The 15,095-nt window shown below is 41.7% G+C and overlaps 1 protein-coding gene across 3 annotated transcripts; it reads left to right on the forward strand.

Moving 5' to 3' along the window:
* Positions 1-30: 30 nt before the first annotated feature.
* On the forward strand, positions 31-14,689 carry SHISAL2A (shisa like 2A). 3 transcript variants are annotated; one of them, XM_079982299.1, is made up of 4 exons: positions 31-554; positions 3,604-3,749; positions 6,836-6,918; positions 12,026-14,689. In XM_079982299.1, exons 1-3 carry the CDS (start codon positions 373-375, stop codon positions 6,865-6,867), a joined length of 360 nt encoding a protein of 119 aa, XP_079838425.1. In that variant the 5' UTR covers positions 31-372; the 3' UTR covers positions 6,868-6,918; positions 12,026-14,689. The 3 variants fall into 3 exon arrangements, with proteins under 3 accessions (XP_079838425.1, XP_079838426.1, XP_079838424.1); XM_079982300.1 differs by lacking the exon at positions 12,026-14,689 and adding an exon at positions 8,879-9,365; XM_079982298.1 differs by having other exon boundaries at positions 32-554; positions 12,023-14,689.
* Positions 14,690-15,095: the final 406 nt, after the last annotated feature.

The raw sequence follows: 15,095 nt of genomic DNA on the forward strand, positions 1-15,095 counted from the left end.
TCGCTGCTGCGTTAGCAGTGGCCAGAAGTCCTGCTCAGCCGGGCGAGGGAGGCGGGGCGTCGCACAGGGCGAGCGCGGGAGTGGCGGGAGAGGGAGAAAGAAACCCTCCGCCTTAGCGACTGCAGAGAGTCCGTCGGCGGAGGTGGAAGGGGGCGCGCCTGTGGCGCCTCAGAAGTGGCAGGAAAGGCGAGCCGGCTCCTCCTGCGCCCTCGGGTTGCGCCTTTCTTCCTCCCTTAGCGCGGGCGTCTTTTACCCGCTCTGCCTCCGGCGCGCGGTTCCTTGCTCTGCGGCGCCTTCGATTCCAATTCCCCGCCGCTTCTGAAAGAAGAAGCTGAGCTGCCTTGCCGCAGACTCCGCTCGCTCGGCTGCGCCATGAGCGCCGACTGCACGAGTTACATGAACGCCGACGAGGTGCTGGTCAGCGCCTTCAGCTGCCCGGGGGAGCACGGCGAGCCCGGCTCCATCTACTGCTGCGGCTTCCAGGACCTCAAGTATTGTTGCGATGACCCGAACAGCTTCTTCCCCTACGAGCACAACTACATGTGGTGGCTCAGGTGAGACCAGGAGGCAGGCTGGGGGGCTGCCCGCCCAGTCCACCACAGTGCCAAGACCCTTCGGTGTGAGTGTGTGTGTGGAATTAGTGGAATGCGCTCTGCACACGCTCAGAGGTTGTATAATGATTCTGTGCCCGTTTCAGTGCTGCCTTAGCACCAGGCTAAGCTTAGGCACTAAGTTAAGTTGAGCCACTAGCAGAGAGGGAATGTGTGTGGCAGGGGTGTGAATGTGAACACTGGTAATGTAACCAAATATGGGGACTTTCTGGAATCTAAACCGTTGCTTAGAGCTTGTATTATTTTAGGAGGGGATTTTTTACCCCTGTTTTAGCAACCTTGTAGCAGCAGCAGTGTGAGAGGATCGTCACTTTGCAGCGAGACAAAGAGGTATGCTCAAGAGACGACTTAACATATAATAATTTCCCCTCTTGTCCTTTGAATCATTGTATATCTATTACTGGCGACAACCAGGGTGACAAAATGATGGGTTCTCTGGGACTCCAATGCATGCCTTTTCATTAACTCTAATTAATATTAGTGGTACAGAACAGGAGAATGGTAGCTACTAGTCTAGTCTAATTAATCCAAATGATTGATTCGTCTCTTTGTAGAAATAACTCATCATTAATAATTGGCGAAAGAGTTTTCTTAACAAGACTCTGATTTGGTTCAAACTTAATCCAGGTGGTTTTAGGCAAGTCATGTTATATTCACAGTGCAATCCTATGCATTTCCACTTCGAAGTAAATCCCGTTAAATTCAGTGAGGCTTACTCCCAGATAAGTGGGTACAGTATAAGCTTGTAGCCTCCATGTTGCATTTGCAATATGGATAGTGTAGCTGTGGCAAGGCTTTGTGCAGCCTTGGAAAAGTCCACCTGAGTTAACAAGCTGAGGGGGCAGGGGGAGGCAGAATCCCTTGTCTAGTCCTCCAATATATTATTGTATTTACTTGTGCTCAAAACAGGAACAAACTATTGTAGAGGTTTCCCTGCCTGGTTGCCTGGAGGTGATTAATAATTGTCACAGGCAACCAACCCTGTGAGTGGTTTACAACAAGCCTGTACTAATACACAGAAAACACTTTGAACACTTTAAAAAAAGTTCTATGTTACTGCTAAGTTTGTATGAGTAAAAGATAAAAAGATTTCTCCAATCTGAAGAGAAACCAAAGTATTGAATAAGTTTATATTTTTAAGGCGTATCAACTGTGATCAGCTGGATATTGAGTAAAAGAGTATTTGCAAATGACATCTTGTGGGTGGGATCCTGCCTCCCCATCATGTGTTCAGTGACACCTACTGTACATGCAGACATCACTAAGTACTGTGGCCAAATAAGTGGCTCCTAGGAGGCATAGCCTTGCAAATGTATCATCAAAGTTGAAGCTTTCTGGAGCTTAAAACTGTCCTAGTAGGCAATTGTGAGTTTTAAGGCTTAGACTTATGACACCATGCAGAGTTATTTCAGAAAAGTAGGCAGACCAAATAGCTACCGATAAGAACAGCTATTTTATTGTCATGACTAGTCAAAAACAGCAGCACTTTCAATGTTGATGGCATCATTAGGGATGGGATGTCAACTATGGTTGGAATAGCAACATAACACTTAAAGTTCCTCATTACACTCTCTCCTCTGCCAGTTTCTTCCTCAGATGTAACAGATGCCATCTCAAAACAAGAATATCAATCATCAGTGACTGAATTTAGGTACTAATCTATGCAGGCAGATGGTGCTACTACATTTCATGTGAGAGAAGTCCACCTCACAGAATACAAAATTTCTACAGCAAAGGCTGTGTAGGAATTAAATTCCTGTGTAGGAGTTAAAAAGAAACCTGCGGAATTTCACTTTTTTCATATTAAAAAGTAATAATTTTATACAAAGGATCATTCAAAATAATGATCCTCCACATGTGGTCTGAAGTGGTACAGTCCATACCTTGGGACTCTACACCTGTTTCTGTTGCATGCGAAGACCAGACCAGCAACATGGAATCTACAATGGGGGCCTGTGGCAAAACATTTGCTTCAGCACACCACTTCTGTTTTAGTCCATTTAGAACTGAATATCACAATGGGTGTGTGTGGCTGACTGGCATATTGTCCTTCCTGCAGCAGAAAGTTGGACTAGATAGCTTCAGTCCCCTTCTCTCTCTCTGAGTCTATGTTTATCTCCCCGGGAATAGTGAAGGAATGTGTTTGCTGTAAATTGCAGGTCTAGCAACAAAAGGCTAGGATTTATTCATGTAGAAGGAAGGTGTACGTGCAATGTTTTTCTATAGGCGTTTTGCATATCAATACTTCCTGTACCTAATAAATGGGGGGAGTATCAGTTTGCATTTTCTCAGTACAGAAAGTATTGTTCTGATATGTAAAAATCTTTCCTATTCTACTTAATTAAAGGGGGTTCTGGAAGCTTCTCTGTGTGAAAGAAACAAGCAGAAGGTTCATGATGTTTTGGTTATTCCTTCAGAGAAGCTGAGTACAGCTGGTTTAAACTGGATCTCTTTTCTGTCGAGATCATGCTGACTATAAAAGTAAGGCCAGAAGGAGCCTGGGTTTCAGTTTCTCTTTCTTTCTCTTTTCCTTCTGGTGTGGTGTTCTGTATATAGTGTTAAGTTTTAGTCTTATTATAAGTTATTGTAAGTTTAAGTTAAGTCTGCTGCAACTAGATTTCTTATGGACAGTGCCAATCCTGATTGTATTGGATTTGTGACCATTATGCTCAGTTGCCTTCAGTAGCAGTAAAGCTCTGCTGGATGAAATACAATTGCCTCTGATCTATTTTTTGGGAATCCTGCAACGTGTTTAAGTTTTCACTCTGCTAACTATACGTTGGAGTTCTGCTCTGGATCAATAGGAGTAGAATTTCATGACAAATTCAGTTCCCATGAGAATATTAAAGACAAATCAGTTTATCTCTATTCTGTCAAAACATCTGTCTTCCTTCTTTAAGTACATGTGATGCTGATGATTTCTTGTTGTGGTGTGCTTGACAATGCTCCTAGAATGTCCAGCACATTAAATTCTGTTGCTTTCTTTTCTCAGTGTTGGAGCACTTATTGGCTTGTCAATTGCAGCAGTGGTCCTGCTGGCTTTTATCATCACTGTGTGCGTTCTTTGTTACTTGTTTATCAGCACGAAGCCACAAAGCAAACTGGATAGAGGCCTCAGTTTAAGCTTACAGTCAGCAGGTAAGAGTTCTTCATTCAGCAGAGAACATTCAGATGTTTCCTTAGTTCCAGGATTCCTCACCACCTGGGTTTTTAAATTGTTCTGATATCAAGCAGTCTCAAATTCTAGCCTCTCTCTAAATCAACACTAAGCTCTCTGAGTCTTCCAAATTCAGATGGCTCAGGCAACATTTATTCCTTCTTGAAGTTCTAGAGGCAAAAAAAACATTCAGACAGTATGTAGCAGGAGAACAAGTAGCCCATTGTGCAATAGAACAGTCACTCAGCACAACAGTGAAAAGGAGCAAGCCAATCACAGGGCTTCATTTTGTGCTCATTAGGAAAGGAAGGGAATGGGCTGTTGCATAGCTTGTTGGAAAAGACGCACACCTGGACTGGGAGGACTTAGCAGTTCTCTTAGATCTTGCCTCCATCATGTTAGGAAAGACCTTATCACCATTTGAGAGCTATGGCCTGACCTATAAACTGATCGCCACAGTGTCTTCCTGCCTTTAAATACAATATCAGAAGACTTATCTGATGTATTTTCTGGTGTCAGTGTTCTCTGGTAGTGTAGTTTATCCTGGCAGTTAGGGGAACATGGATGATAGTTGACAGATCCTTGATTTCGAAGTGTGGTCATAATCCCACACTGTTAGTGCTCTGCAACTCCAAAACTGGTGCTGGGTCCAGGACTACATTCAGATGCCGAATCTGATTACCAAATGCATGGTAGCCACCTTAATCATGGGCATCCCCACACTATACAAAGCATGCAGCTCCCTTGCCCATAACCACAACTGCCTGGTCTGGCTTCAGCTGCAGACTAAAGGCTCCCATTGATGTTAGCAAGTTCTGGTTCAGGCTAATCATCACCTATTTCTATTCCCTCATTACTGCTTACATACAGAAAATAAAACCAAACAAACTCATATCAAAGCTCATATTGAAAATGTTCATAAATGACAGGAGCCAACATTTCTTTAAAAAGAGACATCCTGTTCACCTTCTTGCAGAGTATTATAATCCATGCTGCAGGAGCCGCAGAGAAATTCTTTCTAATATGAAAGATTTCCTGATCCCGACAGAGAGGTGTGGAAAGATCTTTGAGGTGCAATCATATTATAGAGAATTCTGTCAACTCTCTTATTTTATTTTAATTAGCAAAAACACCTAATACTCTCTCTTTTTTTTTTTTGAAAGGCAAAGTTGAGCCTGACAGAAACAGCAAGCTACTTTCTTTACTCCCCCCCCCTTTTTTTTGTTAAAAGGTTCCTAATGGGACATTCCAGCCTGCTAATTAAGAGATTCTTAGTCCTAGTTGTCTCATCCTTAGGCAACAGACCTACTCAATTTAATTCAATTCCAGATGAAAACTTTTTGTTCTGTGAATTCAAGGGAACTGTATTGATTATCCTTTGAAATTGGAACTAAACCCATCATCAGTCTCCAGCTATTTTCCTAGTTATTATTTCAATCTTTTGAAATTGGGGGGGGGGGCAGTTGTGGTGTTTCACTAAAGCTCTAGCAGCATATATACTGTTAACTAGGGGTGCAGCAATAAGACTGCTAGCACATTTGCAAAGCTAAGCATGATCCAGGATGGTTTCAAATTGTATGGGAGGGGGGCATGTGTTGAGATTCCTGCAATGTAGGGAGTTGGACTAGATAACCCCCAGGGTCCCTTCCTCTGCTCTGCTTCATGGCCCTGTGATGTAGGCTGCTTCTCCAGATCCTCCAAAGAGGTTTCCTTCAGTGAGGTCATGACAAAACCTCCCATCTGGAAGCACCCCCTTTCTGCCTCATATGTCGTCATAACTATGGTAAAGCAGTTGATTTTGTGGAACTTTATCTACCATCAAAAAACACCAGGTCACAGCAGAAAAGATGACTTAGCAGTCAATGGACTAGAAAAGGAATAAGCTTTAATGTCTGTCTTTGAGCAACAATTGCTTGTGGGTACAGATACAGCAGCACATATATTGGTCTAATTATTAAAGGAACTTCAGAATCAGATAAACTCGTTTATTTCCTGTTTTTTCCCTTAAAAGAATGACCTGGGGAAAGATCACTAAGTGGCACATTTGGTAACTATGACAACCTTAATTAGGTTGATTTGAAATATATATATGTGAATTTGAAGTTTTCCAGCTTGTTAAAAATGATTATTATACTCTTGAGTGCGTTAACTTAAATTTGTTGATACCTGTTCTTATCTCTCTCTTAATTATAAGGTTAGCTGATGATCAAGTTGCTTTATCATAACTGGATATCTGTTCATTTCCTTTGGAACTAGTCAGTCATTCTTTGAATGTCCCTAATCTGCTTAATTAGAAACAGTAAAGCTGTTGAAACTTTCTACTTGGCCTTTTTAAGTGATAAATCTGAGGCTTTGAGGAACAGCTGACACTCTGTGCAGTAAGTGTTAAAAGGCCAAATACACAAATTGACTTTGGTGCCTCTGCTTATTAGGGTTGCCAACTTACTAGAATAGTACAAGATGCATTTTAATTGTGACAATAGAGCAAGTTCAGAACCAAGTGGCAAACCCAATTTCAGCTTATGCAGCCATTGCCTTTCTAAACCTTGCTTTGTCAGAAGCTCAGAGATCAGATCTGGAAAGAAATTGTGCTAATTCATCCCATCAAGAATAACTACCAGGAGTAGTTGGGGCAGTGCTGCAGAGCTACCCACCTAACACAGTAATCGCCGTCACTTACTGGGATGATGCAGGGCAGGGCAGTGTGCAAGGTTGGGGCTGTGCAATCACACCAATGGATGCTCCCACCAGTGTGCACACACAGCCTTGTTCTAGCTGCTGCCTTGCCCTGGTAAGACACCTCCCCACTGCACTGCCTGCTCTTGCTAACTATGTCGCTGAAGCATCCTTTATTTATTTTCTTAGAGTTAGAGCCCCCTTTTTTCCTGTCATTGGACCCAAGGCAGTCACCTATCCAGATATTGATCAGACTCACTTAACTTCAGCAAGGTGATGGCTTCATGTATCTTCAGACCATACCAGCAGAGCATCCTCATTAGATCCTGTGACTGAAAGATGCCTCCTTCATTTCAGGTTGACTGAGAAAGATGTCCTTTTTGCTTTTCAGGTCGAGAAACTAGAGGAAGTTCTTTATGTTAAAGAAAGGTGTGTGGAACAGGACATGTACGGATCAGTTCTGCAAGCAAACAGGTACAGTGTTCTTCCCGTTACAGCCCCCAGTCTCTTCTTTGTAGATGAGGGAATGTTTGCTTTTGAATTCAGGATCGATGAGAATTGTTTGCTATTTGAAAGGCAGTATAGGTGTGTTCAAGCAAACCCCTTCACCTGTACAATGGCGGAGGGTGTGTTCCCGCTACCCTCTTGTGCAGTCATGGAACTTGCAAGATTATTCATTTGAATGCTTACTTTGTTGCTGTATTATTTAGTCAGTAAGAGTCCTTGCCGTCTTAGTGACTTTCATTGAGAAGGCCCATTCAGGTCAAATATTAGCTTTTGTGAAATGCAGGGATTAGGTAACACTGGGTTATACCCAGTACTGATGTTCCACTAGTGCAGTAGACTTTCATTTGCACAAAGGAACTTTCCCCATTCCTCCTCTCCATTTTTAAAAAAATGATATTTATTAAAGTTTAACAATAAAAACATACACAAACAAAAAACAAAAAGAAACAAGTATAATTTCCATCCTTATTTTCTTAAACCTAAATTCCCCGATCTCCTCACACCTCCCCCTTCTGTATTCCAATTTCGTAATCTAATCAGCAAATCCCTTCCCTTACTTCCCATATTTTTAAATAATTTTATTCTTTTTCCATAATCAACTCCCCTGAAAACCACATAATTTTTAAACCCATGTCAATTCTAACCTTCATTAATTTTATAATATTTATCAAGATAGTCTTTAAATTTCTTCCAATCTTCTTCCACTGTCTCCTTCTCCTGGTCTCGGATTCTGCCAGTCATCTCTGCCAGTCCCATGTAGTCTATCATCTTCATCTGCCATTCTTCCAGAGTGGATAGATCTGGTGTCTTCCAATACTTTGCGATGAGTATCCTTGCTGCTGTTGTAGCATACATAAAAAACGTTCTATCCTTCTTTAGCACCACATGGCTAACCATACCCAGGAGAAAGGCCTCTGGTTTCTTCAAGAAGGTATATTTAAATACCTTTTTCATTTCATTATATATCATTTCCCAGAAAGCCTTAATCCTTGGGCATGTCCACCAGAGGTGAAAAAATGTACCCTCATTTTCTTTACATTTCCAACATTTATTGTCTGATAAGTGGTAAATTTTTGCGAGCTTGACTGGGGTCATGTACCACCTATAGATCATTTTCATAATATTCTCTCTCAAGGCGTTACACGCCGTAAATTTCATACCGGTGGTCCACAACCTTTCCCAGTCAGCAAACATAATGTTATGCCCAACATCTTGTGCCCACTTAATCATAGCTGATTTAACCGTTTCATCCTGTGTATTCCATTCCCATTCCTCCTCTCCAGACCCCTGTGCACCCTCCAGACATGCCCCTCCAAGCATCTTTTGAAGGTGCACAGAGGAGAGGAAGAAGTCTCTTTCTGTCACCCCCTTCTCTCTCTAGCAGACTGCTGGGAGTAGGACAAATCACTCTTCTTAGAGGTCTGAACCGATCGCTTGGCAGAGGTTCTACCCAAATCCTCCTTTTCTTATTCTGAGCTACCTGGGGCTAGTTCAAGACATTTTGATGCATGAGGCAAACCACAAAATGGTACTCTGCTCCCTGCCAGGGAAGAAGGGGTGAGGGAAGATCTACATCAGGAACAAAGGGGGAATAAAGATCCCTTTTAGAATCTTCTGCCTCTGGATCCTGTCACCCGAGGCAATTGCCTCAACTTGCCTCATGGGTGGGCTGGTCCTGCCCCTTACCCCATGAAATTAGGCTGAAAGCCACCGGTTGCCTTTCCCACCCTTATGTGATGCTAATGAATTTCATAACTGACAATTGGAAGCATTAAAACTCATTGTGGAAACAGTCAATGAAACATTTTCATGAAAGCAAATATTCTGGGACATGGACCCCTGGGTAAGACAGGAAATTAAGTTTGGGCTAAGTAGCTTAGCATTGTTCTACTTCCTGAATAATGAGTGTGGATAGTTTCTTCCTCAGAGAGATGGGGAGATAGTATGTTGTATTGCAGTAGTAACATTTCAGATGAAAGGCCAAGCTGTCTGTGTCATAGAGCACATAATTCAGCTGAGACAGAAGGATTTAGCCATTGAGAATAAACACTGATTCATCTGGACAGAAGAAAATTATTTTTGTAGTGCACTTGTCTGTGGATTATTGAAAGGGAGGCAGCACAATGTTGCTGACTGATCAATGAGGATTTGAACTAAAAATGCTGATAAAAGAAACATGCTTTAGTCAACAAAAGAAATATACTGCATTCCTTTGGTTGGCTTTACAATCTTGTTTGTGAGTTTCAGGGTGCATTTTTAAAAATAACTTTTTATTGGGTTTTATAAACAAGGATCATAATAAATGATACAAATAAATAGACCAAATCTTCTTGTCATGTGTAATATCTGCAACATATGGTTCTTTATTAGTGTTCAGTGTGTAAGTTCTTGGTTTGTGAATTGGTTTAAACAAAGGGGAAACAGGGTAGAACAGAGTTAACAGATAATGTTCAACATTGCAGCGCTAAACACCTTGTGATCAGAAGCCCTTGTGTTTGTGCTTAGATTAAATATGAGTAACAGTCATTTTCCTCTTATGTTACCAGTGAAACAATATAAATCCTTGGTATATTGATGAACATGGGAGGCAGGGTCAAAGTGAAGATAATAAAATTATTAATAGCAGGGGCTTTTTCTCCAAGCTGTTTTTCTGGGTCTTGAAGCAGAGCTTAGAGTTTATGTAGATATACTTCTTTCTTCCATGTCCACGTGTGTATTTAAGATGAGGAAAAGGATCTGATGGCTAATTCAGTGCAGATAAAAAAGAGGGCTGGAAAGCAGCTACCATAAATTTCTATGGTTTTTGCTTAATGCAGAGTTGTGAATGGCAACAGAACAATCCATGGCCAAGGAGGAATGCATATATAACATATGCTTTCTATGGTACTTAGCTTGATAGCCTAGAAAGAAAGAAAAACCATGCAGTTTAATATTGTTTTTAAAATCAGAGCCCTTGGAGTTTCAAAAGCAAGTCTTCTCAAGCATACATTAAAGAAGTGTAACTGTCCTCCCGCCGCCCCCTGGATGCCACTTTACAGAGTCTTCTGCTGCTCATGAAGAAGCTGGCTATTTCCTTCTGTTTGCACTTTGTGCCTGTTGATATTTGAAATGTGGCTTGATCAAATCTTTCTGCTGTGCCTTTGCTGCACATCTCTGATGCATACCTGTATTGCTACGTCCTTTGATGCGCAGCATGACAGAAACTAATGTAGCTAACTATGTGAGAGCTAGCACTGATTCAACAATGGGACTGAAACCTGATTCAATGTAGTTATACAGTAGTTACATAGCACTACATCAAGCACTAAGCTGGTGTAACAGAAAACCTTGTTCTTGCACTGACTAGTCCCTGTGCAAATGAAATCTTTGTTCCACCACTGCAAGGCTGCCCTACTCCATCTGCTGGGGGAGGAGCTGAAGCCATGACACTGTAGCAGCAGTACCTGCAAGGATCATTGTCAAAGCAATGATTCTTCAACATCAACTTTGTTGGACTGGGCAAGTTGTTCGGATGTCTGATTATCATCTTCCAAAGCAACTACTCTATTCTGAACTTATAAATGGAAAGCGTAATGCTGGTGGTCAACAAAAGAGGTTTAAAGGCTCTCTGAAGGCAAATCTTTAAAAATGTAAACACCGACAATTGGGAAACACTGGCCTGTGAGAGCTCCAGTTGGAGAACAGCCTTTACCAAAGATGTCATGGACTTTAAAGTCGCTCGAACTCAGGACAAAAGGGAGAAATGTGCTAAGACGAAGGCACGTTTGGCAAACCCTCACCATGATTAACTCCCGCCCGGAAACCTATGTCCCCAATGTGGAAGGACTTGTGGATCTAGAATTGGCCTCCACAGTCACTTATGGACTCACTGTTAAGACTGTGTTCATGGAAGACAATCTTACTCAGCTACGCCAAAAAGAAGACCTGCAAGCCCCTTTCATGGAGCAGCTTTGGCATCCAAGAGACAGACTTGGGGCAAATAGGATGGAGAAAGAGGCAAGGCTGTGCACGACATTTGTATCAGCATTGCTCTGACAAATGAGTGGGGATTTTATACAGGCAAATGGAGTGAAGTTTCATGGTTGTTTTAGCTGTTGAAGTGCAAGCCTTCCTAGCACTCTAACCTTGGGCATTATTGATCCACTGTCCCCAGCAGAATGCAAGAGGGCATTTTCCTACTTCAGCTACTATCTGTTGATGAATCTGTTTGTGCTTATGGCAGACAGCTGTTGATTTGGCTAAATTAGTGACAAGTCAAATGTGAGGTCAGAAATCCACTAATTGACTCTCCTGCATTTTTGTTATTGTGCTGTTTTGGAGGTTGGCAGAGTAGTGCTCTGAGGAATGTTGTTTAACCCTTCCTTCCCATGCCCCTTTTCTGATGGAGCTGCTAATAGTTTCCTGGCTTTAGCCTCCTTTTGGGGCTAATAATAGCTTGGGAGGGGAAAGCAATTTGCACTAGAGAAAACACATAGGAAGAAAGGATGAAACTTTCCCAGAGCTGATCTTCAAAGTCACTGTTAGTAAAACAGGAACTGAAAGATCCTAATCGTGGATGTCCCACATCACATTTGATTTGGCTCCATGCCAAGATATCTTTGTCATCTTCTTCATACATTCTTTTAGGCTAGTATTACGGTAATCACCTTCTGTGCTTCATCACAGAACTGGATTGTTAACTCAGTGTTCTTGTTTTTTCTTTTTTTAAAGCTTATACTTATGAAGCATGTGTAGAGCTACAGCTGTAGTAGTTAACGTGTTCCTGGGTAGGAAACCGATAGTGCAATTCTCTGGAAACAAGTCCAGTTGACTTTAATGGGGCATTCCCAGATCTAGGATTCTAGCCTGGGGTACACATTCCTGCTTAGCCCTTGATCTTGGCTGGGGTAACATTATTTCTTGCTTCTAAGGTTATTAGTCACAGAGTTATTGTGCAAATAAAATATGATTGCCCCATGTATGCCATTCTGAGCTCCACGGAGGAAGAGTGAGATTCAAGTATGACAAAGACAAATCTATTCAAAAGAGAGAGAGTCTGTTTTTAATAGTGGTTTCTGTTTTGTTTCCATAGCAGAAAACTGCATTTTTCAGAACACACCAGCAAAACTGCCTACAAACCCCACAGAAACAAAAGGAGTCTCTTGTCTTTAAGCTGGACTGGAAGAATCCAACTCGAAGAACCCAAGGAGCACTTTGAAAGTTGTTCTATTGCTGCTGTGAAAGCTATTAATGCTCAGGGGCCAACCTGGACAAGTATCCAGGAAAATGAAATCATGATTGTCACCATTCATGTACATTGCAGGCCCTGATCCAGTGACAACCTTCCCCCTCTGTTTTACAAGTATGTATTGTCTTATATTTGCACGAATGTTAACTTTTAATTAAATGAGCTAATATTCCTTTTTTTAAAAAAAACACCTGTTGTTCATACAGACCATCTTACATGCCCAAAATGCAAATGCAATAGTATATTTTGATTTCCACAACTTCTGTTAAGAAAGTGATTTTTTGTGCCCCAATATTTTCTTTGAATTATACATCTGCAAACTTTTGCGTTAAACACATGGTTCTTTCTGAACAGACAATACCCCGCTTCCTAACATTTCATTTGTGTGTTCATTGTGTACTGTGGAGACACATTTTAATGATATCTCCTCATACATATTATTTATTTATTTCTGCCCCACTCTTCCTTCCCAGGGGTCTAAGGTGGCAAAGAATATAAACCAAATCAAAACCATAAGTACATTATACAAAGTAATATCAGTAAAATGATTTAAAAGACAGAATTCACAGTACATCAGACAAGGGATTACAAACGATCAGTTTCATTCACTCTACTCCATAGGCCTGGATTAGCTGTTGGCAGAATCAGGGAGGGGGGCACAAATGCAGCTCTAGCAGGAGAGAGTTCCACAGTTGGGGTGCCACCACACAGAAGGTCTTGTTCAATGTCACTGCCAAATGGGCCATGCTCACCGACCCTGAGCAGGGCCTCCCCTGCAGCTCTTAGGGTGAAAATAGGCAGATGTTGAGAAGGCACAATAACTTCACTATATTTCCTATTAAAGTTAGTTGTGGCAATTCAAATTGCAGCAAAAACCAACAGTGCTTCACTCAAGGCGCCAACATGAGCAAAAGTTAAAAGTGCATGCTCAAAGCCAAATTGAAGAGACTCCTCAATGTATTACATAATCCTAAATAGAAAGATGCAATTAGCAATTAAAACCAGTTCCATGAAATTGGCTTGATAAAATTAAAAAGCAGGTAAGTAAACAGTTTACTAATTTGCCAGGAGCATTTGAGGCCCACAGGATCTGCTTCAGTGGCTTACGATTTATAAAGACATCTGTTAGTGACACCTTTGTTCATTGGAGCAGCTGTTTCTCATTAAACCATAGGCTGACAGTCTTCTATGCATCATGTTAACGATAAGCAAGCCTGTTTAGCTTACACTATTATTTTTGAAGGCTTACAGTGATCAACTCTCCTATATTAATTATAGACATAAGCTTGCATGGGGTGGAAAACCCATGGCTATATAAATAAATATTTCATTCATAGCAGGAAAGGCATATTGTTTAGATCCCGGCTGCACATCACTTTGAGGGCCACTTCTGTAGTTCTGCTAACTCAAGTGAGCTACATTGTTATGTGAACCATAGAAAAGTATTTTGATTACAGTGTTAACTCATTATCGTCTTTTCAATTCATTCTCCATTTCTGTTCTATGCAGTGCTTTCTCACGTTTCACTAATACCAAACTCTAATTTCTGATCATTTTTCCTCCTTTTCTTTCTTTCTCTCTGTTCCATAGTACACTGTCATTTCTTTCTGTATCCCAGAAGTGAGGAGGCTATGCCTTCCACATGTTGCTGGGCTCCAAGTGCCATCACACCTCATCATTGGTCATGTTGGTTGGGGCTGATGGGAGTTGTAGTCCAGGGTTTCAGGCAGGGAGACATTGAAAGCCCTATCTGGAGATGCTGGGGATTGAACCTGAGACCTTTCTGCATGCAAAGCAGATGCTTTGTCCCTGAACTATAGCCCTTCTCCACAAACTATTTCTTTCTCTGCACAATCACAGGTCTGCATTTTGTTTGCTTGCCCCACATACTGTACTCAGTTTCTCAACTGCCTCGTCTGTTTTTGCCCACATTCTCCTCCACTGAATTCCATTTCTGAATTCCATTCATTATCTCTCTGCTCCGCCTCTGTACTTTAGTCTACCAATCCTCTCTTTTCTTATTCACGTTTGTCTGCATCCACACATCACTTTGTTTTCCTCTCTCTGCACTTTTCCTTTCTATTCCATAGTTTAGGGGCTGAAGCTGATATGAATAGTCATAGACAACATGCCCCATCATCACAGGTGCTTTTGTGGTAGGTTTTTAAAAAAACTGTCATATTAAATTGATTTTTGGCATGAGAAATGGTCTAGCATCTTATTCTGCATGCTCCATGCATCATGCCAGTACTCCAACACTAATTGCTCCATCTGTCCACTCCATTATTGCCAAAACGTTTTTAAAAATGTAGAATGAGATCTCAACCAACTGTTTTCATCAGAATCCCTAAGGACCTGCTGCTCTTACCTCCAGAAAATGTGCATTTGCCATCACAGAAAAGGGGCAACTTCAAAAGCTATTGTTGCTAGTCTGCCATGCTTATGTGAATTGTATGCAAATGATTTAAATTGGTGATTGTATGGAAATTAAAATGTGGAAATTATTGGTTACCCCATCAGCTTCTTTAGTCATCTTTCTTTAATCTAAGATGGTTGCATGACACCTTGTATGCCTCCTTCTGGCACCTCCGGCAGCCAAGCTGGTGCCAAGCATATTGCTTTCCTTTGGACCACATCAGCAAGGCTGAGAGGAGGGCCTTGTTGTCTGGGCAGCTCAAGACCTCCATACACACTGCCCAGGCTTGTACTCTGGGGAGGTCACTTTGGTACTGCTAACGCAGCAGTTTGACTTCACCCCAAGAGGTGCACTCCATTGTCTCTTGAGATAGACGCCAACAAAAGGTCCCAGGAAATCCTGTCTGCCTAATGGGTTATCAGGGCTATGTACGCAATAGGCATGATTTTCCCCCATGAGAAAGGTACCAGCTTCGCATACAGACTGTTTATGCCTCTGTTT

The sequence above is a fragment of the Podarcis cretensis genome, assembly GCF_951804945.1.
Source record: "Podarcis cretensis genome assembly, chromosome: 6".
NCBI lineage: Eukaryota > Metazoa > Chordata > Lepidosauria > Squamata > Lacertidae > Podarcis > Podarcis cretensis.

Coding starts and splice junctions, on each gene's coding strand:
- SHISAL2A (XM_079982299.1), top strand. CDS start 373: ATGAGCGCCGACTGCACGAGTTACATGAACGCCGACGAGGTGCTGGTC. Junction 555..3,603: donor AACTACATGTGGTGGCTCAG/GTGAGACCAGGA, acceptor TTCTTTTCTCAG/TGTTGGAGCACTTATTGGCT. Junction 3,750..6,835: donor TTTAAGCTTACAGTCAGCAG/GTAAGAGTTCTT, acceptor TTTGCTTTTCAG/GTCGAGAAACTAGAGGAAGT.